The 22,239-nt window shown below is 44.8% G+C and overlaps 2 protein-coding genes across 5 annotated transcripts in view; both read right to left on the reverse strand.

The window, feature by feature from the left end:
- Positions 1 to 722: 722 nt before the first annotated feature.
- Positions 723 to 9,171, reverse strand: DHRS11 (dehydrogenase/reductase 11). 3 transcript variants are annotated; one of them, XM_081110191.1, is made up of 7 exons: positions 8,798 to 9,171; positions 6,020 to 6,229; positions 3,284 to 3,378; positions 2,484 to 2,613; positions 1,730 to 1,822; positions 1,489 to 1,554; positions 723 to 1,365 (listed from the first exon to the last, which is right to left on the reverse strand). In XM_081110191.1, the coding sequence occupies exons 1-7, from the start codon at positions 9,128 to 9,130 to the stop codon at positions 1,324 to 1,326; spliced, it is 969 nt and encodes a 322-aa protein (XP_080966317.1). In that variant the 5' UTR covers positions 9,131 to 9,171; the 3' UTR covers positions 723 to 1,323. The 3 variants fall into 3 exon arrangements, with proteins under 3 accessions (XP_080966317.1, XP_080966319.1, XP_080966318.1); XM_081110193.1 differs by lacking the exon at positions 6,020 to 6,229 and having other exon boundaries at positions 8,798 to 9,154; XM_081110192.1 differs by lacking the exon at positions 1,730 to 1,822 and having other exon boundaries at positions 8,798 to 9,139.
- A 1,510-nt stretch (positions 9,172 to 10,681) lies between these two features.
- Positions 10,682 to 22,239, reverse strand: part of GGNBP2 (gametogenetin binding protein 2) — a 31,777-nt gene continuing 20,219 nt past the window's right edge. The window contains exons 7-14 of one of the 2 annotated variants that reach the window (XM_081110667.1): positions 20,541 to 20,744; positions 19,298 to 19,472; positions 17,765 to 17,959; positions 15,193 to 15,340; positions 14,721 to 14,846; positions 14,490 to 14,638; positions 13,635 to 13,883; positions 10,682 to 11,903 (exon numbers count right to left, since the gene is read on the reverse strand). In XM_081110667.1, coding sequence (XP_080966793.1) covers positions 11,700 to 11,903; positions 13,635 to 13,883; positions 14,490 to 14,638; positions 14,721 to 14,846; positions 15,193 to 15,340; positions 17,765 to 17,959; positions 19,298 to 19,472; positions 20,541 to 20,744 — 1,450 coding nt within the window. In that variant the 3' untranslated portion in view covers positions 10,682 to 11,699. Of the gene's footprint in view, positions 11,904 to 13,634; positions 13,884 to 14,489; positions 14,639 to 14,720; positions 14,847 to 15,192; positions 15,341 to 17,764; positions 17,960 to 19,297; positions 19,473 to 20,534; positions 20,745 to 22,239 lie in introns of both variants that reach the window. The other variant, XM_081110666.1, reaches the window with a different exon arrangement.

The following is a 22,239-nucleotide window of genomic DNA, read 5'->3' on the forward strand; positions in this document are numbered from 1 at the left end:
CACCGCACGGCAGCCGGCAGCCGGCAGCCGGCAGCGATCAGCGCTGAGCTGACCCTGCTACTGGCTTCATTCTGCGCCCTTTGAGGTCCCAGGAAGCTGGAGGGTCGCATTCACCCAGGCACCAGCAAAAACCACTTTACAGAGATGTGTTCAACTAGGTCAGTCGTGGTGCTTCCCTTCCCATTGGATACTGGTGCTTCTCCTCAGAAGTTTCTCCTGCATCCAGCCCCTCCTCTGCGTTTCTACTGTCTTTTCAAACCCTGAGCACCAGTTAGCAGGACTCAGCAGTCACTTCCTACCCTGTGGCGGCTGAATCTCTAAGCCACTGCTCGGTGCCTGTCCCGCACCTGCTGACAAGCCAACTGATGCCCTTGGCCCACAGGTAATGGCCAAACTCTTTGCTCAGCATTCAGACCTCCCGGGATCCAGGCTTTTCAGCCCCATCTCACTCCTGCACTAAGTTCTGTGCTGTTCCCACAGCACTGCATGCTCTTTCTGGCCTCTGAGCCTTGCACATCTTGTCTTCTTTTCTGGCTGGCAAATTCTACCAATTTTCAAGACCCAACCCAAAACCACACCTGCTACCCGAAGGTAATCCACACTCCAGAAGTGAGGCTCTAAATTCACCCACTTTCCACTCACCTGGAAGAAATTCTGAGAAACCACCACCCCAGATCACAAAGAAAGGGGAAGAACTGAAAGTCACTCACAAAGCCAAGGTGGGTTGTTGCAATTTTTCTTTTTTAATTATTACACTGAAATCCACTTGGGAGGTAGACCCTGGTATTGTGCTGCCAATCAGAGTACAGTGATGACCCCCACTGGACTGGAGAACTAGGTGCGGGAAGGGGGAGGAGAGAAGGGATGGAGGGGGCTTTGGGGCAGGGAGAGGAGGAAGCTGGAGCCCTCCATAACCACTCAGATAAAAGATGAGGAGTTCCCCCTGCCACCTCATCCCTGAGCAACAGGGGGTGGAGTGTAAGAAGATAGGGGGAAGCCACCCTTCTGGCCAAGGTCCTTCCCCAAGTCAAAGGGAAGAGACCAAGGACAGCAAACAAAGGCCAAGGAGCCCAAGAAGGGGACCAAGAATGAATTAACAGGTAAAGTAATTAGGGACACCACCTCCTCTCCCCAGCCCACTTTTCACATTTGTGGTGGAAACAATTGGACTAAATAGAAAAGACCTCAAACATTTTCAAACCCCTGGGAGGGACGGAGAGAGGAAGTGGTGTCCAGGATCCAGAAATTAACACCTACAACCCAAAGGTCAGCAGCAAGCTGTGAAGATCCGTGAAGAGAAGAGGGGGCGCTCCCCACAGGAAGCTAGGTCACCTGCTCCGTGGGCCTCATCTGGATGTCTCCGATCTGCAGAAGGCACAAAGGCTTGAGGCAGTCAGGACACTGCCACCCTCTTTAAGGCCTCTCTGCTCTCCTCCTCTGGGGATGGTTGGGCTTCTCCATGGGGTGGACAGCCAATGCCAGACTTACCTGGACATGTGGGGGGGTGCTGAGGACATAGATGATAGCCTGGGCCACATCTTCAGGTTTCAGACACTGAGCACCAGGGAAAAGGGGGATTAAGATGAGGACAGAATGGATCCAAGTTCCCTCCCACCACTGAGGTCCTCTCCAGCATCCACATTCCCACCCCAACCCTCTAGGAGTAAGGCCTGGCTAGAAGGACAGGTTCCCTTCCCTCTGCCTTCACTTAGAATGAGGGAGGCCCCACCTTTATGTGTTCATAGGTGGCAGCTGCCTTCTCAGGGTCCTTGTCATGAAGTTTGAAGGCGAACTGTGTCTCCACCAATCCTGGAGAGATGCACTGGGCCGACAGAGAGGGCCTGCTCAGAAACTGAGCTTTGCCCAACCCCAACCCCAATCAGAGGCCAGGTTTTGAGGAGGTTGGAGAGAAAGGACGGAAGCCACAGGGCCCCAGCTTCACAAGGTTGGCTGTCCCATGTCAGCAGCTGCCTCCTGGCTCCAAGGCTGCCACTGGTGATGATCACAGTGATATCTACCGCCTACAGAGACCTTACTAAAAGCCAGGTAAATGTTTGACAAAATGTTCTCTCTTAGAAAACCTCATAACCTGATTATCATCTCTGTTTTACAAATGCAAAGACTGAGGCTTGGAGAGGTTGAGTAAGTTGCCCAAGGTCATTCTGCCTTCAAGGGCAGAGCCCAGAGTCCTGGTTTCCTGCCACTGTGCACCTGGTTTCCCACAATCCCTTGCTTTCCCTCAGTCTCACCCGCCATGTTCCAGTCAGGCCAGCCCCCTCCTACCTCAAAGTCAGTGAAACGGGACACTCAAGTACTGAGCAGGGCCATGCAAGTAGCAGCAGAGCCCAGGAGCTCTGTGCCCAATATGCTCGCAGGGGTTCTAAAGCAGCACATCCTGGACATGGGCTCCCTGGGCAGCAAGTGTGGGGGTGGAGAGGGCCTGTGCCTATCCCATCCCCACCAGGGCCAGGCCACACCCTCACCGTGGCTCGGATGTGGGTCTGGGCCTCCCGAAGCTCTTGCCTCAGTCCCTCTGTCAGTGCAGTGACGGCATACTTGGTAGCACTATAGAAATGGGCCACAGACTGGGGTACCACTCGGTGGCCAGACATGCTGGGTAGAGGGAGGGAAGGGGAAAGAAGACAGTGATGCTCCCGAGAGACCAGCAGTGCCCCCTGCTGTACCAGTCAACCCCACCACCTCGATGCTACAGGGAAGCCTTCTAAAGGGGACCTCTGGAGGCCATCCTTGCGGCCCACTAATCTAGCTGTTATTCAAGCTGCTCCTGAAAACCCTACTCTTCTAGACGTCTTCCCTACAGTGACCACAGAATTCCCCTCTCTTGGTCACACAGGCTGTCAAAAATCTCTTAATTTCACCTGCACATTCACTGATATGGTTCTATTGGGAGATCTCTGAGGGCAGAGGCCATGTCTCCCCACTCAGAGGGGAGGCTCCCCAATGATACTGTGTAGTCTTTCTTTGTATCACAAGGTGGGGTTCATTCCAGGGCCTGAGGAATGGAGAATCTCAGTGCCAGCAGAGCCCCTAGGCTTCCACTGCAAAGACAGGGCTGAGCCACCCATCCCAGCCAACTAGGGGCTGGCACTTGATATACACTATTCTTCCCCTCACCATAATCATGCCATTGGGTGTTAACTGAGTATTAAATCCCTACTTTACCAAAGAAGCAGGTTCAAAGAGGTCAAATAAGCTGCAACAGATCACCCAGCTAGGAGGGTGAGTGGTGATCTGCTCTCTAGCCCTCGGCCACCTGTCTCACCTGTTGATGTTAATGATGTGCCCATCATCCACATTCCGCTCCTTCATGGACTGGTAGGCTTCCCGCGTGCAGATGCTGAGGGCCAACACATTCACCTGCAGGCCAGGGAGGGCAATGGGATGTCTCTAGCTTGGGCCCATCTGAGCAGGTGATGGAGCCACAGAGAACCCCCAGGAAGCATTCCAAAACAGTGCCTAGGTCCTACCAAAGACCAACAACAGACCCAGGGCACTGTGCCTTAGAGGTGCCCCTCCCCCTAAAGCTGCCAGCCCCCGCTGACAGCAGAGGCAGCTTCTCTCCCTGGGTGACCCTCAGGTTCCTGTGAACAGGAATAGAAACCCCCCAAATCCCATACACAACCCAGGAACCCTCTGTATCTTGGCTGTCTCCTCTCCAAATAGTAGAATCTCTGCCTTAGGGAACCATCTCCTTTTCTTCTCCAAATACCCTCTTCTCTGGGACATGCCCCTGATCCTGCTCTCTCCTAAACAGCCTCAAATCCTTCCTAAAATGGGTTTAAAAATCTCTCTCCTCAAACACACCATGGCCTCTCCCCACCTTACCCAGCTATTCTCTGCTCCTTTCTTGTCCCCTCCCTTGAGAGTACTAGTAGAAAAGGTCTGATCCTCCTTCCTTTAACCTCTGTTCCATCTACAGAACTAGGCACAGAGACTCTTAAGAAGGTGGGTAACTTGTCATGGAAGGCAGGGGACCTCCCAAGGGGCCTCCTGCCTTCTGCCCTCTCCTCCTCGCTCTGGCAGAGGTGACACCAAATCCCCACCACCTTTCATGGAACAGAGGCCTGAAGAAGTGTCTCTGCTCTAAAGCTCCGGCCCAGCCCCACCCCTAGCTTTACCCAGGAGGACAAGCAGAGATAAAGCTTTCAACAGGTCCTCATGTCTCGCCTCTCCAGAAGAGACGGGACCAGCCGGGAAATTAGATGTTTGTCCTTATCAGGTGTCAGAGCCAGGCATCAGGACAGAACACCTTGGGTGTGAACCTGCCACAGCACTCACAGCAGAAGGACACAGGAGGCTCTCAGCCCTGTTTCTGGTCCTCTTAGCAGTGTGGGTTTGTGGGGCAGAGAACTCAGCTCCTGAGGGCAGAAGGAGTAGGAGAAACAGGTCCCTGGATGTCAGGGAAGTGAATCTCCTAGGTCTGGGGGTTAGGGATGGGAGTGGAGAAGATGCCTCATAGGATGACCCTAATAGAATTACATAATGTTCAAGCTGGAAGGGGCCTTAGGGATTTAACGTAAGTCCCTCACTTTATAGAGGGGCAAGTTGAGATCCAGGTTGAGAGACCCACCTACTGCAGGTGAGGGCCACAACTCAGATCTCCCAGAAGGCTCTGTGAGGGCAAGGAGAGTGCTTCACTTTCACTGTTCATTGTTTTAATGGTCATTGTTCATTTCCTGGCCCAAACACCTGTTAGGTGCTAAAGCTTCTGTGAGCAGATATGAAAAGAATTGTGTGGGGCCCGGCTGCTGTGGCTCAGTGGTTGAACATCGACCCATAAACCAGGTCACAGTTCGATTCCTGGTCAAGGCACATGCCCAGGTTGTGGGCTCGATCCCCAGCGGGGGGCATGCAGGAAGCAGCCAGTCAATGATTCTCTCTCATCATTGATGTTTCTATCTCTCTCTCCTTCTCCCTTCCTCTCTCTGAAATCAATATATATATATATATATATATATATATATATATATATATATACATATATATATATATATATATTTTTTTAAAGAATTGTGAGGGGAAAGACACATTGCATATACACACTGCTTTCAACTTCTCAGAATAATTTCATATCCAATATTGCCCCATAATATAGTCCAGAAGTTGAAAACCCATGTCCTACAGGCTGTGTTTGGGCCACACGTAGTTTTAAAGCATTTTAAATTCATTTCCAGCATGTATTAGAAGGTTTCATTCATTCAAAAAATATCTATTGATTGTTTCTAAACTGAGGCTTAAGAGAATAAAACACACAAAAATCCTTGCCCTCGTGGAATTGAGATTTCAGTGAATGGGATGGACAGAGTGTCACATAAAAACACAGGCTCCCCACTTCTCTCATAAGATTTGGCCACACTGGGCCACATTGCCCCACAGCAGTGACACTGGACGCTAGCAGTGGTTGCCCCTGTACATGGCCGTGTGCTTTCTCACTTACTGCAGACCCCACCTGACCTGCCTCACTCTCTTATTACCTACCTGGCCACAGGGGACATTAGAGTTAGTGACCCCAGATACTGATGGTATAAGTATGTTCATCCCAATTAAATGTGACAAGATGGAAGCTCAGAAGGGGTAACTACCTGCCTGAAGCCACATAGTTGCTGGCAGGGCTGGTTAAGAACATCGTCTCCTGTCTCTTTGCTCCTTTCCTTCCCATAAGACCATGTTCCCAAGCACCCATAGTGCTGACATATGGGGACCTTCAGTAAACAGCAGCTCTCTCCCCTACTGAGCTTTCTTCCGATAGAAGGAAATCAGCCTAGACTTTAAGAACTATGCCCAGGGCCTCAAAGGAAAGAAGAATGGAAAAGAAATGGCCATTCATCCACTCACTATCCCTCTGGTAGGGAAAGAAGAAAGGGGACAGTCAAGGTGCCCCAGGAAGGAACCCAAAGCTCCCTCTTGCTATTGTCCCATCCGGAGCAGTGCTCTGGCTCACCACCTCTGGGCTCCCCGCCGTCCTCCCAGCCCCCCTCTCCAGGTCTGCAGCCCTTACATTAAACATGTCCTTCCAACCGCTGGTGCTGCCTGAGAGCAGGGTGTCAGGCCGGGCCAAGCCAGCATTGTTGATGCAGATGTCCACACCGCTGTGCTGAGAGCGGATAGCCGAGAACATAGAGAGGATGTCCTCTTCATTTGACAGGTCACATCTGTAGGGGATCAAAGTCCCGGGGTAGCCTGCACTCTTACATTCGGCAGCCAGCTCCTATGAAACCCAACAGGGATCTAACTGGGGTGAGCTGCTCACTCCCACACCTCCCCTGCCAGAGACAACCTCCCTCTGCTGTCAACGATTATAGAACTCTCTCCTTTGGTGGCCACCTTTTGGTCACACTGATGTTGGGACTGCCCATCCCCTAAGCTTGTCTTCTTTGGTCAAAGTCCAGGGGATGAGAGTGCTCCCTGATTGAGGGAGGGGAAAGTTGAGATTATCAATGGAGTAACTTCACAGATAAACTGGAGTCTTCAATTCTAAGAAGGGGGCCCAGGGACTGGGAATGGAGTGGTTTTTCTTTTCTTCCTCTCCCTCAATAGAACACCTTCTCTGCTCCTACATAAGATGCACCTCTCACCCCACCCCATACTTCCACCGGTTCCACGAGCCACTGAGCTGGTTATGCCAGGGCTTCCATCTCTTCTCCCCCATCACCTCATCCAGAAGGCTTATATCTGAACTATCACCCTCCCTCCGCAAATTGCACACGTATTTTTTCGATCGAGCCCATTTGCCCATCTTCCTTCGCCCTATATACAGGGTCAGGAAGTTAGGACAAATTCTTTCTCTGTCCCATGGTGCACCACCCTCCACCCCAAAGTTTCTCTGGAAACTCTGAGGCAAGTCAGGTGACAAGTGACATTGGCACTCCCTGTGTACTGACAGGGCCCTCAGCACTCTGAAGAGCCCTGAGGAAGGGGAAGACCTGAGAAAGCAGAGCCACTGAGATCCCTGTAAGGAAAGCTGACATTCAGAAACAGGGAGAAACAAGCCATGTGGCCTTGGAGGCCAGCGACTGGGCACCTGAGTCTCATGAAGGTGACTGTACATGTGCGGGAGGGAGAAGATTAGAGGGTACGGGGTGCCCTAGAGGAAAGCTAGCTTAGCCAGCTGCCTTGGCCTGCAGCCTCCCTCCCCCCAAACCAAGCTGGGAATAAATGGCCGGATCAGGTGACCTAGGAAATTCTTTTCTGCTTTAACTTTCCAAGTTTAAAAGGTATAGTCGTCTGGGACTCAGAAGCCCTTCACCCAATCTTACCTACTCATGACCACCTCAGGAAACAGGGTTTCTCTCTCTAGGAGGCCAGAACTCAAGCTCTGTTTCACTATTAATCAACCCATCAATAAAAGCAGATTATGGGCAAGGTAACCTAGAATTCTCCCCACCTGGCAGGCAACTTGTCCCTTCCTCCTCCAGACTCAAAGCCCCCACAGGAAAGCCAGAATAGAAGGACTGGAAATATATTTCTCCCTGTCCCTGTCCTTTCATGGTCCCACCGGTCCTCCTGGGGCTAAGTGATCTGCTTGGAGATTCCCTTGGGGCTCAGGGACTCCCTTTCCTGGCTAGTTTAGGGCAGGGCAGTAGGAAGAGAAGACAAGGGTGGCTTTAGACTTAGGGAATCCACTGGTCTTATCACTGGCCTAACCCTCTAGGTTCCAAGGCTCCTGAGCTCCAGGAGAAAGGGAGGGGCAGAGTCGGGCAATGGTGTAACCAGGTGACCTTGGGACTATCTAAGAGGCTATAAAATATACCTTAGGGCAGCAGCAGGGGAGGGGACAGCCCTCCTTCCTGTATACCCTCTCCCTCTGCCCCCACCCAAGGCTTCCTTACCCTTGCCCTGCACAGGGACGCTGAGCAATGGTGGAGATAATGCCCTGCAGCTAAGCACTAGCGTGACCCCTGAGAGTGATCTTGCTGGGCAAATCCAGGCAACATGATGGAAATTTCTCCTCTTCTTCCCCCATGCTCCAACATGGCCAACTTCGTTTCATTGGTCTCTGAGTTCCTGCTGCTCACAACTCTGCTCCCAACCCCACTTTAAGAGGAAGCCCGAGTTCCATTTCTAGTGCTTTGCCCCCCTCAGGGCTCGCATGTTCAATGCCTATTTCACCTCCTCAGTCCCACCTAGGACAGTCAAATTGGAGAAGGGTCTATCTATGAACACCCACTGTCATTCCTTTATGCCCACTGGGTAGGGGGTTAACCCTCAGATTTGGCGGTGGAGGGGGGACTAGCCCGTTTGTTTTTGTTTGTTTTCAGAAAAACCACTCTGACCTCAACCCCAACCTCAGACTCGGGTTTAAAAAAAAAAAATGATCACCAACATAACCTCTAGCTTCTGCTCATCTGGCTGACCAGCCACTTTCCTTGGCTTTGTGGGCTAAGTCTTGGGACCAGAGAAAGCAATCCAGTAGCCAACGTAGCCACTGAGTCCAGAAAGCTTTCTTTCCTTCTCCCTGGCAGCCTCGCCAGCCGGATCTCTGGTTCCCCTTTCCCGAGCCTACCCGAGCAGGCAGGTAGGAGGGAGAAAGATGCCAGAGGTTTGGTACAATGGGGTAGGGACTGTTCCTTAAACGGCTCTTTAAAAGAGGGCATATCAGAGGCCTGCCCTACTAGGCATCACCTTGTCCCTAAACCCGTGACAAATGGCCCGGGGGTGGCAGGCAAGTGAGGGTAGCGTCCCAGCTCAACTCCGGTCACTCCCCCTCCCCCACCGGGGCCGGACCCCGGCGAAAACGACGCCTCCCAGGGCACCCCGCTCCCCAGCCAGGCCTTACCTCTATGTTGCCTACGGTGCGGGCACAACCCACCACCTTCAGTCCCTGCTGGACCAGGGCCCGGGCCACGGCCGCGCCGATGCCCCCCGAGGCGCCCGTCACGAGTGCGAGCCGGTCGCGCCACCGCTCCATGCCTCCCCGGGCCATCTCACTGCGCGAGCTGGGCACCTGGACGGCGGAGCTCGGCCCCAGGTCGCAGGGGCTCGGCCGTTCCCCTACCGACACGGCAGCCGCCGCCGCCCGGCCCGCCTCGAGTCCGCGCCTGGAACTGCCTCCAACCTGGGCGGCCTGCGGCCGGGACTCCACCCTCCTTTCCTCGACTGTCGGCCACATCTCGCCGGAGGGCGTAGCAACCCGGCCGTCCCGCCCCCCGCGACGCCGCGCGGCATGGCCCCGCCCCTTCCGGTCCCGCCTCGCCCCCGGCGCAGGGAACTGTCCGTTCTATGGGTGAGGGCCTGCGCTGGAGGGTCCCGGGGTTATGTGGTCCGGCTTCCCAGGTGAGCTCTACCCTTGGGGCAGGGAAGCCGACGTGTAGCAGGAGTTTGCTCCAGGCCCGAGGATGCACGTACGTACCCTCGCCGCATGCTCAGTAGCCCTTCCTGTTCCTGGGCCAAGGCCAGGAAGAGAAATTAAGGGCACTTAAGGTGACTCCAACGCCCTTCTAAACCAGCCGGTGGCTGATGGGTGACCTTGGGAGGGACTCTCAATCCTACTAACCAAGAAGTGATGGTTAGAAATGGAAACACCTCCAAGTACATGTGCACTGGGGGATTCTATCCCAATGGACTACTTCCAACTGCCCTAGACCTTCTCACTCTCATTGCAGCAAATATATAGATGAAACCAATAGCTTTTATTGGGCATTTACGGTGTGACATGCACTTTTAAGCATTTTAAATATATTAATATGCAGAACAGCCCTATGAGATAGTACTTACTAATACTTTCATTTTTGAGATACCTAAACTTAGTTAAGACAGAAAGGGGTAAAGCATGGTTTGGACCACAGAGGATGTGCTCCTAAAGTGCCTTCACTCCATTCTCCCTTTTGTCTCTTCCTGGGTTGTTGGTTTTGCTACTTAGGATATATTTCATCAAAGCACTGAAAGCTGCCTCACTTCTGCATTCTTTAAATATATATATATTTGATTTCAGAGAGGGAGAGAAACATCAATGCTGAGAGAGAACCATTGACTGGCTGCCTCCTGCACGCCCCCCACTGGGGATCAAGCCCACAACCCAGGCATGTACCCTTAACCGGAATCGAACCTGGGACCCTTCACTCCGAAGGCTGACCCCCAAACCAGCTAGGGCCATTTCTGCATCCTTAATATAGCCATCCTTCCAAAGAAAAGATGTATCCAACTACTGGAATCCCTCTAATGCAAGCAATGGAATAAGCATGTGGCTAGCTTATTCATTCAACAAGCACTCATGTATTTGGCCAGCAGGGCAAAAATTAACACAAAACCAGCTCTTGCTTTTAGGGATCGCAAGAGGAAACTTGACTGCAACAGGTGGTGGAGGGGGGATTGGGACCAAAGCCAAGGGCTGTGGGAGGCCTTTGGTCAATCTTTATGGATTCCAGGATGAAAGCAACAGGATCAGAGAGGAATCATGACTCATTTTACCTCTGCCCCAATCCCTATACAACACTAAGATTTGAAAAGACAGCTCAAGAGGTGGATCAAAGAAATGCCACCAACTAAAAAATTAAATCTCATTAGGCTTCTGATGTTGCCCACTGAAATTTGATTAGAAATCTGATTACGCAGTAGAAAGCCCATAAAATTCACTCCATCCCCATTGCACAGAGGTATTGGCAGTCCCACCACCTGTATACTGCCCACCAAGTATTAACATGCAGACAACAAAGCTCTAAGCATATGTGTTTATTGAACTACTGACTCAACTTTTTAAATAGCAGCCAAATGGTAATCCTAGGGGAATCTCTCCTTCAGCATTCAGACAGCTTGTGAAAGCAGTGAACTGTAATGCCATAGTAACTTTATTGTTGAAAACCACGTAAGAACATGCACTTACGAAGACCGCAATGTGGTTAGCTCTCAGTGCAGCCTTCTGATCCCAATTCTACCCACTGAATAATTATTTAATCAGGCAATCCTTGCTTGAAATTCTGCCAAATTTTGTTTTCATTCTTCTAGTTCAATATGAACCTCTGAAGTTAAGGTGCTTTGTGTTATGTAAAAGGGAACTTTAAATAATGGCAATTAAGTCTTACGAAAAAGTTAGATGCTGGCCAGTGTTAAAAGATAAATATATAAAAACAAAAGATTGGAAACTGCTTTTCTCGGCTGTCAATTCTAAAGTAAGAATTTTGTCAACAATCTGTCTCTATCCTCATTTGCTCTTATCCTCTCTAACATCAACACTGGCCAAGTACCAAGTCCACAAGTGGCAAATATTAAAATAGTGCCACACATTAAGCAGAAACATGTACACCAAATTTTACTGTGCATATTAATAAATATTCTTTATTTAAATTTTGCACATTGCGCTTTAACAGTACATCCAAACATTTCGCAAGTGGATGTCTACTTTGTAAAACCATATATTCAGCTCGTTGTCATTTCTGTACAGAAGTATAAGTACAACATTACTTTTTGCCACTAAGTTGCTTTAGTAAGTCTCACAGGAAGAGAAACATTTAATGAAAGAGATGGCTTAAATCATATGGCAGGCCTGTGCAGCCACTACAGACACAAGCCTAAAGAAAGAACAAACTAATGAGGTTACCTCCACCATCTCCCAAAACAAGAAAGAATCACATTGATTTAAGATAAAATTTTGCTGTAAGTCACTAAATTAAGAGGTTTTTTGAAAGAGAAGGCGCAGTAGTCATCTTGAGTGTTTCATTGAAAGACAGAGCTATTTTATTTATTTAATTTGCTCCAGCCGTTGTCAACCAGCCACTACAAATGGGCCTCTTGTGATCATTTAAGCGGCAGTATTTATTAAATTTCTCCTTCAGATGCTGTCGGTATTGTTCTCTATTGCTGTAGAAAGACTGGTTATTGGCCATAAATGACTGTATTTCATCTTGTGAGATAAAGATTTCCTCATCTGAAGTACATTCAGACTCATCCTGCAAATTAAAGGAATAATTAAGACTTTGATTTAAAGAATGCAAAATGTTATGCTGATGGAGAACAGCTAAATATTAAAAAGCAGTCTAGCGTTTTAGTTTCAATTCAGTAAAATAAAACCTTTAATTGGAATGTTTACAGAATAAGCATAATGTTATTCTGTCTTAGAAAGTACTAAATGAGAATAAAATTCAACTCAGTTTGATTTGGTTTGAAACTCTGGATCTAACATTTTTCCTAGAAGCCTATAATGAGCCTAGCTGATACCAACATATCTTCTTTCTGCCTTAAAAAAAGTGACTAATTAGAGATGGTTACAGCTAAGTTACCAAATTTTAAATAACCAGACGTATCTCTAGTTGATTCTAAGCTGAAACTTTTATCTCTACAAATTAAGTAAAATATAACCTTTATTAACTTTGTTACACAGCAACAGCATCTAACTTTATAACCTTATGAAAAAGGAAAAAGTAGTATTCTATAGAGCATTTGGTTCCATTAAGATCCTATAGAAAAGACACCACCCTTCTCCTTCCTTCCCCCTCCTCTAAGCCCCACACAAGCTATGCACTAGATCACTTGGAATCAGGTATATATACCTCATTTCAAGTATCAAGAACTAGAATCAATTATAAAAGGATTTCCATGTTCAGTTATGCTTTTATCATGCATGACCTAAAGGGAGTAACCTAAAAATATGGGCTTTTGTTCAGATTCTGGTCTGGAAGGGTGGCTACTATATAAATTGCCACTCAGAAAGGCAATTTCCTTACAATAACCCTCCTCTTGAAGGAGGCAGATTCCTAGACATGATGCTAACTCTACCCTCATCTCCCAACTAGTTTCTTCTACCTTTGAGAGAAAGGAGAACAGGGAAATGTACTTCTGAGTAGCTGCATAAACCATGAGTGGAAGAACAAAAATGAAGTCACCAAAACAATAATGAAATAATGCTCTTAATTTCCCCCACTTCCAACTTTAACCCTTTGCGGTCGTTTGTCTACTCTCAGCCACCAAAGCTTTTTTACCGTTCCGGTCGTATGTCTGCTCTCAGCCACCACAGCAAGGAACCGTACGAATCTTAACTCTATTCATTCATGTATCAGTTCATAATTTCTCTGAAAGCTCTTAAGTGTCTAAGCGACCTTGTCACGAACCAAAACACTGCCCCGACAAATCGGAGATATCGAAACTCAATATAAACAAACGCGGTCGTTCCACACTCGCCATGCAAAACACCGTGGCGAGTCAGTCGCTTTTTGAGAGTGAAGAAATTGACAAGCTTCAGAGATACTTCGCAGAATTTAAAATAAAGCTTTACAAATTACGATTAACTGTAATTAGGCATTCTTGCTTGTTAAGATATTTCAAAATAATACTCCAAAATGGCAAAAAGAAAGTTACCGAAAGTGTACTGCGAATCTGAAAGTAACGATGAAGAGTTTTATTTTGGCACCTTGAATACTGACTCTGACGTAGAAAGTGATAACGTTTGTAGTGATTCTACTAGTAGTGACGTAGTTCCAAAAAAGAATTAATAAATCTTGTTTATCCTTCATAATCTTGCATGTTATGTATCACTGCTCTTTCAATGGAAATTAATTCCGACCAGTACGGCATGTCCAAATTTAATACAACCGCAAAGGGTTAAACCCTCAAAAATTCTGTCCACTCCCACATCTAGCCATGGGCAATCAGTTATCCACAATAAGACATCATGGTTTACTTACAAGGAGTTCAACTAAGCTCTTGGCACCTTTTCCGGAATCAGGACCAAATGACATTTCTGTAGGTTCTGCAAACTGTGGTACATTTTTTCTATGCTCAAACCAAGGCAGTGGCTGCCCACCCTTTTCAGAGCTACAACAGCTTTCAGGATGTGCATCTTTGGTCTTGTCACGGTGGAACACTGTGTGCACGGTATTTCCTGAGGTCTCTCGATTTCCTGGATCTGTAATACAGCTTCCAAGCTTTTGGATCTAAAACCATAGCAAAAAGATTTCCCAGGTAAGAAGGCAGTGATTAATAGCAAAAAGCCCCAATAGTGCATTAAATTTCTAAAAAGAATAATGAATAAAAGCAGCAGCTGAAATTTATTAAACACTGCATACTGGGCACTATTCTAACCCAGCAATATAATCTCATTTTATCTTCACACTAGAGGCCCAATGCACGAAATTCATGCAAGGGGCTCAGCCATCGCAGCCCTGGCTTCGTCCGGAAGGTGTCGGCTATCCAGTCTAATTAGCATATTACGATTTTATTATTACAGAAGATAACTTAATCTGAGAGGGACCTTTTTCTCCATTTTACAGATGGAAAAGTATGATCAAGCAAGCTTTCAAAGTATTATGAAAAGAATGAACTGGATTTATGACAATCATGGATTGTTGGACAAATGACCACATCAGACACACACCCAAATCACAAGATAAGCAACCAATGGAACTGCATAAGATACTCATTCTTAAAAAAACAATAATAGTAAATCCTAGCAGCTAAGCTGCACACTTGCCACACCAAGGAAAAGAGGCTATTCCCCCCTCAACCGCAAAGGCTTCAGAATTACAAGTTATGACACTAACATGTTCATCACATTTCAACATCTTGCTTTTCTTTTTCTTCTTTTTATTTTTTCCTTTGGTGGTGTTCTCTTCGGAATTTGCCCAACATTCAACACAACTATCACCATCATCCTCTTTGTCTTCACAGTGATGAACACAGGAGTCATCACCTGCAGAAATCAGTAATCTCTTATTTAAGTGCTTAAATCAGCCATGTAGCAGAAATAATTGGGAAGCTTAATCTGAACCTACCGTGTTCGTCATGATTACAAATGCCTTCAGTGCAGGCAACATCTGAACCCTCCCGGGAACCTGTTTCACTCCCTTCCATGCTAGATGAATATCCACAATCACTACCATTACAGTGTGGAGATAAGCCTGAGAATTAATTAGGTGACAGTTACAATTAACATACCAATAAATATGTTAAGACAAAATGTGAACTATTTAAGACCATAGAAAATTTTCAAAATTAATGGTTTATTAAAAGTAGAAAGTAAATTAATAAAAACACAATTAGGGATTTACAATTTCTTGTTTTTATCAAATACTAACAAATCAAACACCATAAAGAAAAAGGAAATATTAAGTGTCTGACCAAAGGATACTCTTGGTACTATAAAGCAATTCTTGAATTCTAGGTTACAGCATTTCTAAAAGCTTATATTTAAAAGGAAAAAATAAACTTAAGAGTTAATTTTAAAAAGAAACTGTATTTACTTACCTTTCTTTATTTTAGGGGACCCCAAAAGATTGCCACTGCTAGGACAGGTACATGATGTATTTTCATTGGTAACAATTACTTCTACACAACTATTACCATCTTCAGTGCTGCCACAGGCTTTACAGCTGTTTTCTATGAAGTCTGTTTCCTTTAAGGATCAGCATTAAGAAACAGTTTTAAAAAGGTTTACCCCATAATGGCTACACTTATATTAACTAATTAGACAAGTTATGAGGCTAACAATAAAAAAAACTACTCTCACAAAAAAATATTAATTCACTTCAAGACTTTGAACCAACTAAAAGCAAGTCGAGTTAATGGTTCCTTAGATCAAAACTATTTTCATCGTAATACTAAGATGTAATCTGCTCTTTCACTGTATTGACACACTGATGATACAAAAGCAACAGTGGAAAAAGTTCCTGGGGCTTTAGCAACACAAATCAAAGCAGTGGCAACCAAAGTGTACTAATAGTCACTGTATTCTTCACTTGTCAAGCACTCTCAGGAGACAGATATTTCACTTCTAAATGTCTTTGAAGCAATAAAAATATTAATTTTATTAAATATAAACCCATCAGTAAATGTCTTTTTAAAAGCCTGTGTGACAAATGGGAAGTACACTTGAAGCACTTTTGCTGTACGCCAAAATACAATCACTATCTCAAGGAGAAGGTACTTGTGCCAGTTTCAATTGAAAGCTAAATTAGTTGCTATTTTTCCTGGATCATCAATTTACTTGAAAGAAAGAATGAAGACAAACTATGGTTACTCAAACCTTGGATATTAAAAGACATTTTCTCAAAAATGAATGAAGTTAAAAAACAAAAATGAAGTCAGCCCATCACTTCAAGGAAAACAATGAACAGTATTTGTTGTCAATGATAAAATTCACCAAACTTTCAAACTCAACCAGAATTCTGAAACTTGCATATGCAAGCACAATGAGCTTGAAGCTTCCCAATACCTAAAAATCTTTCTGATGAGATCAGCAGTGGTTTTAACGTGATTGATTATCTGGTATTATATAATGAAATGTCAATACCTGTGGAGATACTCAGTGAACCAGTATCTTTCTTTAAAAAAAAAAATAAAAAAAATTTATTGATTTCAGAGAGAGAGAGGGAAAGAGAGAAAAACATCAATGATGAGAATCATTGATCAGCTGCCTCCTGAATGCCCCCTATTGGGAATGAAGCCCAAAATCCAGGCATGTGCAGATTGGGAATGGAACCATTACCTCCTGATGTGAAAGTTGAAGCTTAACCACTAAGTCACACCGGCTGGGCTGAACCGGTATCTTTCAAATAATCTTGCATTCTGTTGCAAAATCATGCATGAGTAAAAGATCTACTCAAAGTGCAAGACTTTCTTCATATGCTTCAACCAGCAAGAGAAAAACAGCATGAAAGCAGAAGCAGATATGAGAATCCACCTGATTGATTCCTTTAAGCCAAATATTAGAGATTTGCAAAAATATAAAATAATGCCACCCATCTCACCTTTTCTTTTGAAAATAGTTAATTTTCAAAAAATGTTATTCAGCCCTGGCCAAGGGGCTCAGCTGATTGAAGCATCGACCTATACACCAAAGGGTATAACAGGTTCAATTCCCAGTCAGGGCACACACCCAGGTTGTGGGTTTGATCCCAACAAATCAGGGAGCATATGGGAGGCAACCAATAGATGTTTCTCTCTCCCCCATCCCTTCCTCTCCTTCTAAAATCAATAAATACATCCTCGGGTGAGGATAAAAAGAAAAGAAGATGTTATTTATGTTAACACATAATGAAATTATTTTTAAAAGAACCAATAATTTAAAATTTTTCCATTTCAATTTCTAATACTGTAATATTGACAGATACAATCTACATAAAAGATTATGGGCACCTTAATTTTTAAGAATGCAAACAGGTCCTAAGACCAAAAAGTTGAGAACTGCACTAGGTCATGTTCGGAGTTAACTTTTTTAAAAAATATATTTTTACTGATTTCAGAGAGGAAGAAAGAGATAGAAAATGATGAGAGAATCATTGATCAGCTGCCTCCCACACACCCCCAAACTGGGGATCAAGCCTGCAATCCAGGCATATGCCCTGACTGGGAATCAAACCATGACCTCCTGGAGTTAACTTTGATCTAATAGTATACCAAGGTCAGGGAAAAGATAGCCAGTTTGACTCAGCTGATAGAGCCTCAGCCTGTGGACCAAAGGGTCCCAGGCTCGATTCCAGTCAAGGGCATGTACCGCGATTGCAGGCTCCTCCCAGCTTGGGTCCTGGTCAGGGCTCATGCAGGAGGCAACCAATTGATGTGTTTCTCTCACATCGATATCTCTGTCCTTCCCTCTCCCACTCTCTCTAAAAATAAATGGAAAAATATTCTCGGATGAGGATTAAAAAAAAAGAAAACCATCTTTATAAAACAAACACATGACTAAAAAATTTGGCTTATACAGATTATAACAGGAAAAAAGGCAGGAGTTCACATTCTGGAAAAAGGATAGTGAAAATGCCGAAATCTAGCAAAAAGCAATACAATGTATTCATGAGTCAATATTAAGGAATACTACCTTCTCTTGGCTTACTTCCTTTTCCTCTGCTGTTTGGAGGGGAGTAGGAATGTCACATACACATTTATTTTTTCGTCTATTTTTCCGTTTTTGGCGTTTCTTTTCTTGCTTGAGTTCTCTTACTCGTTCCTCCTCTGAAAATTCTTCACAAAGTTGTTCCAATCGGCTAATCCCTTGTACTTTCTCCACGGTCATCTATTACAAAAACAAAAGTTGAAAGTGAATAACTGTGGTCAAAACTTCCTTTATTTTCCATGAACATTCTCATTTGTTAATTTTAAGTGATACCACAAACACAGAAACTGATTATTTCATGCTGCAATTCTGTCAGTAATCCCCACAAAGAATTTCAAATATTAATACCTTAAGTGATGACAGTCTTAAAATCTACACAGGAAGTGAATATACAACTAATCCCTATGGGAAAGGCAGACTTACACACACCAGCATATTCTAATTTCAAAATTTTTTTTCCCTATTTCAGAATTTTAACACAGCAAATTAAGCATTCATTTGGTCACATAATAAGAAGACTATTTAATATTTAACCCCATTAGATGATCTAGTTATTGAAGACACAAACATACAAGGAGAAAAGGAGTAAGAAATCTGTTCAGCAAGAACTAGTACAAATCTCCTCAGACTGCCTAGAACAGTGCTTTAAGGTCATGATGGGCTTCTGAAAAAAGTGTTTGTAGCTTTCATACCATTTTCAGAAGGGACTGGTGAACCAAAGAAAGGATAATAATCATGTCCTACACCAATGATGGCGAACCTATGACACGCATGTCAGAGGTGACACGCGAACTCATTTTTTTGGTTGATTTTTCTTTGTTAAATGGCATTTAAATATATAAAATAAATATCAAAAATATAAGTCTTTGTTTTACTATGGTTGCAAATATCAAAAAATTTCTATATGTGACACGGCACCAGAGTTATGTTAGGGTTTTTCAAAATGCTGACACGCCGAGCTCAAAAGTTTAGCCATCACTGTCCTACACTATAACAAAATATTCACTAGCCAAAAATGTATGTTCTGTAGTGTTTAACTGAAAAAAAGGTTAACAAATCACATGCACTGAACCCAATACCAACATTATAAAGAGCCTTGTGTACTTCTAAGACGTAGTTCTTATATCATGGCATTTTGACAGCATTTACTTCATATTATTGGACATCAGCAAGCATACTAGGTCTCATTAAAGGCTTCTAATTTTGTTTCTTATTTTTGAGCTGCTTTTAACTTTTCATTAGTTATGCTTCATGGCAGCATCTTGTTAAATAATAACCAACTTCAGTTTTCTACTCTGAGAAAATCTACAAAGCCAAGGCAGGCAAAACAAAGAAAAACCCACAAACTTCTTTTAAATTCCAGTTCCCCAGGAAACTTCTTCCCTAACCCCCCAAAAGACAGGACATTGTATCAATGGATTACAGCCCTCTTAGGCAAGGTGAGCCTGATGGCTTACACTAAGAGTCAGTCCAATAACTTAAGCAACCTTGGACACTGAAGCAGCCCATTGTTCTTACCTCAAAACTCTTACGTAAAGCATCAACACCAAGATAAAAAAGCATCTGCCACGTCTGCTCTTCTGCTCGTAGTTTTTGCCAGATCCGATGCAGTCTTTCATAAAGATGAATTCCCAAGCAGGTCAGAACTTCTTCTTGAGCTATATCTATTGTCTTAGCATGCCTTTCTCTTCGCCTATAAAGGAGAATAAATTATACATAACTCCTTTCATTGGAACAGTAAAAGCTGAATAACACATCTGCAAGTTCAGATTTTAAACACAATCTTCCTACCTATTAACCTAATAACAACAAGACAGTTATACATTCAAATTCAATTAATGCATAAACACACAAGCACACATGTATATAAAAAATGAGAAATATACATGCAGGTAGAGCACAGTCCTAATATTGCTAAAAATAAGGTAATTCAGGAACTGGCCCTAAATAGATGGTTTTGGGGCACAGAGAAGTCACACATACAAGTGTCCAGCTCATGGTAGGCATGACAGTTAATCTAACCTTCCAATTACAGCCAATGTCTATTTGGGCTTTGTTTCTTTTTTGAGGGTCAATGGAGAAAGGCAACGCCAAAGTGACTCAATCATGGGCAAAAGCCCTCTAAGCCAGTCTTCCGAAGTGTTCACAGAACTTCAGAGATAAAAGAGTATTTGTATTCTAAATGCCTAACAGAACATAGGCACTCAAATGAAAGTTGCTACACAAAACACAAACAAATGGGTTCCATTTATTCTATAAACAACTTTTCCTGATATTTCACAACAAAGCTACAGATAAAATTTTAGGTTCCTATATAACTTAATAGTAATATACACAGTTCATGAATTACATTAATAAAGTACTTCATAACCCCCTGCTGCAAAGGCCTGACTTCCTATGCAAAAACCATCATTATAAACAACATTTAAATATGAAAATGCATGGATGAAGGAGGAAAACTATCCCTTCTAATCATTTTCAAATGAAAATGATCATCTATAATAATGAAAGCCAAAAAAAAAGTCTGCCTACTTCAAGCAACAAGGAGCAAAGGACTGAACCAAACACCACAGAACACATTCTCCCTATTTTTACTTAGTAAATTAAGAAATGCATATTTTAAAGAAAGCAAATTTTTACAGGCACACTTTAATTTATACATATTATATGTACTGATGCAGAAGGTGATGAAAATAAACTTTCAGTAATAAAATGAAGCAAAGCGCTAGATAGCCCATTCTAGCAAATTACATACTCATACCCTCCTGCGAACTCTGGCTCAGCACGACCCAAAAGATGTGCAATGAAGTCCGTTTCACAGCAAACATGTATGTGTCGTTCATGTGGACAGCACCGCAAACCTTCATAAAGTGCAGCACAATAGCCCTTCTCTTTGCTGCAATCAAGTTCACCAATAAGGATATTGTATGCTCGGAGGACTTTATTTTTGCAATCAGTGCAAAACCTGTTGAAAAGAAAATCCTCAAAATTAAGAACTGGCTGTGTAATTATTTCATGAGGGATATAACAGTGTACTAGACAATGACACAGACCTAACAGTATTTTTTAAAAATTAATCCTCACCTGAGAATTTTTCCCCCATTGAATTTTAGAGTGGAAGGGAGGGGGAGAGACAGAGAGAAACATCGATGTGAAAGATATTCATCGATTGGTTGGTGCCTCAACCAGGGCTGGAGATCGAGCCTGCAACCAGGGTACATGCCCTTGACTGGAATCAAACCTGTGACCCTTCAGTCCACAGGCTAATGCTCTAACCACTGAGCAAAACAGGCAAGGGCTGCACAGCATGTTTTTAAAAAGCCTCCTTACACAATGGACAACACATACATGTAAGGTAAATACAAATTTAGATATTACATGAGTATAGCTAGAGCTCCATTTGCCTAAATCAAGTTCATTCTTAAAGAACCCTTTTGTGCCCTGGTCAGTGTGGCTCACAGTTGGTTGAGAGTCATCCCATGCACCAAAAGGTTGCTGGTTTGATTACGGGTCAGGGCATATGCCTAAGTTACGGGCTTGATCCCGGTGGGGAACGAGCAACATTCCGCTATCAATGTTTCTCTCTCTCGCTCTCCCTTCCTCTTTAAAAATCATCAAATATTGTGTGTGTGTGTGTGTGTGTGTAAAAAGAAGCCTTCTGCAATTCCCATAACTAGAATTCAAACTTCCTCTGTGTTCCTCTGATTTGATTTACTATTCTTACTATAGTATTTACCCTTATGCCGCCATGCATTAGTTTGATACACACATCTTTCTGGCCCAATAGTAAATAACTGTGTTTCCTGAAATGAGTACATGTTAAACTAGAAGCTCTAAGCCCACTTGATAAACAGAGGTAATAACGCTGACAAGTAAAACTAAAAAAGTAACTCAAAATGGGTTAAAAACCTAAACATTAAGACCTGAAACTATAAAACTCCTAGAAGAAAACAAAGGGGAGAAAAATTTCATTGACACTGGAAGAGGCATAATTTATTAGATACTAGAGGCCCAGTGCATGAATTTGTGCACAGGTGAGGTCTGGCCAGCCCTGCCCCAATCGGCAGATCGGGCCGGGCCTGTCAGGAGGAGATGGCAGGATGTTGGCCGGCCACCCCACCCCGAATGGGCCCGATCAGGGCCTGGCCAGCTGTGGGGAGGGGCCACGGGCCGCCTATCAGGGTGGTGGGGGCTTATAGGGGATGGGGCTGGCCGTGGAGAAGGGCTATGGGGTGGGGGGAGTCGAGAGGGGGCCAGCGACCTGGGGGAGGGGCCGTGGGTGGTTGGCCAGCTGGCCCCACCCCTGATTGGTGGGGGGGGGGGGCAATCCGGGCGGAGGTGGCTGGGGGGTGAGGGGCTACAGGAGGTTGGCCAGCTGCCCCACCCTCAATCTAGGTGGGAGAGGCCAATCAGGGGCCGCGGGAGATTGGCTGCCGGCCCCGGCCCCCCCGCCCCCCCAT

This window comes from Myotis nattereri, assembly GCF_964212035.1.
Source record: "Myotis nattereri genome assembly, chromosome: 16".
In the NCBI taxonomy this organism is placed as follows: Eukaryota; Metazoa; Chordata; class Mammalia; order Chiroptera; family Vespertilionidae; genus Myotis; species Myotis nattereri.

Coding starts and splice junctions, on each gene's coding strand:
- DHRS11 (XM_081110191.1), bottom strand. CDS start 9,130: ATGTGGCCGACAGTCGAGGAAAGGAGGGTGGAGTCCCGGCCGCAGGCC. Junction 6,230..8,797: donor GCACCGTAGGCAACATAGAG/GTAAGGCCTGGC, acceptor TGGGTTTCATAG/GAGCTGGCTGCCGAATGTAA. Junction 1,366..1,488: donor GCACCCCCCCACATGTCCAG/GTAAGTCTGGCA, acceptor TGCCTTCTGCAG/ATCGGAGACATCCAGATGAG.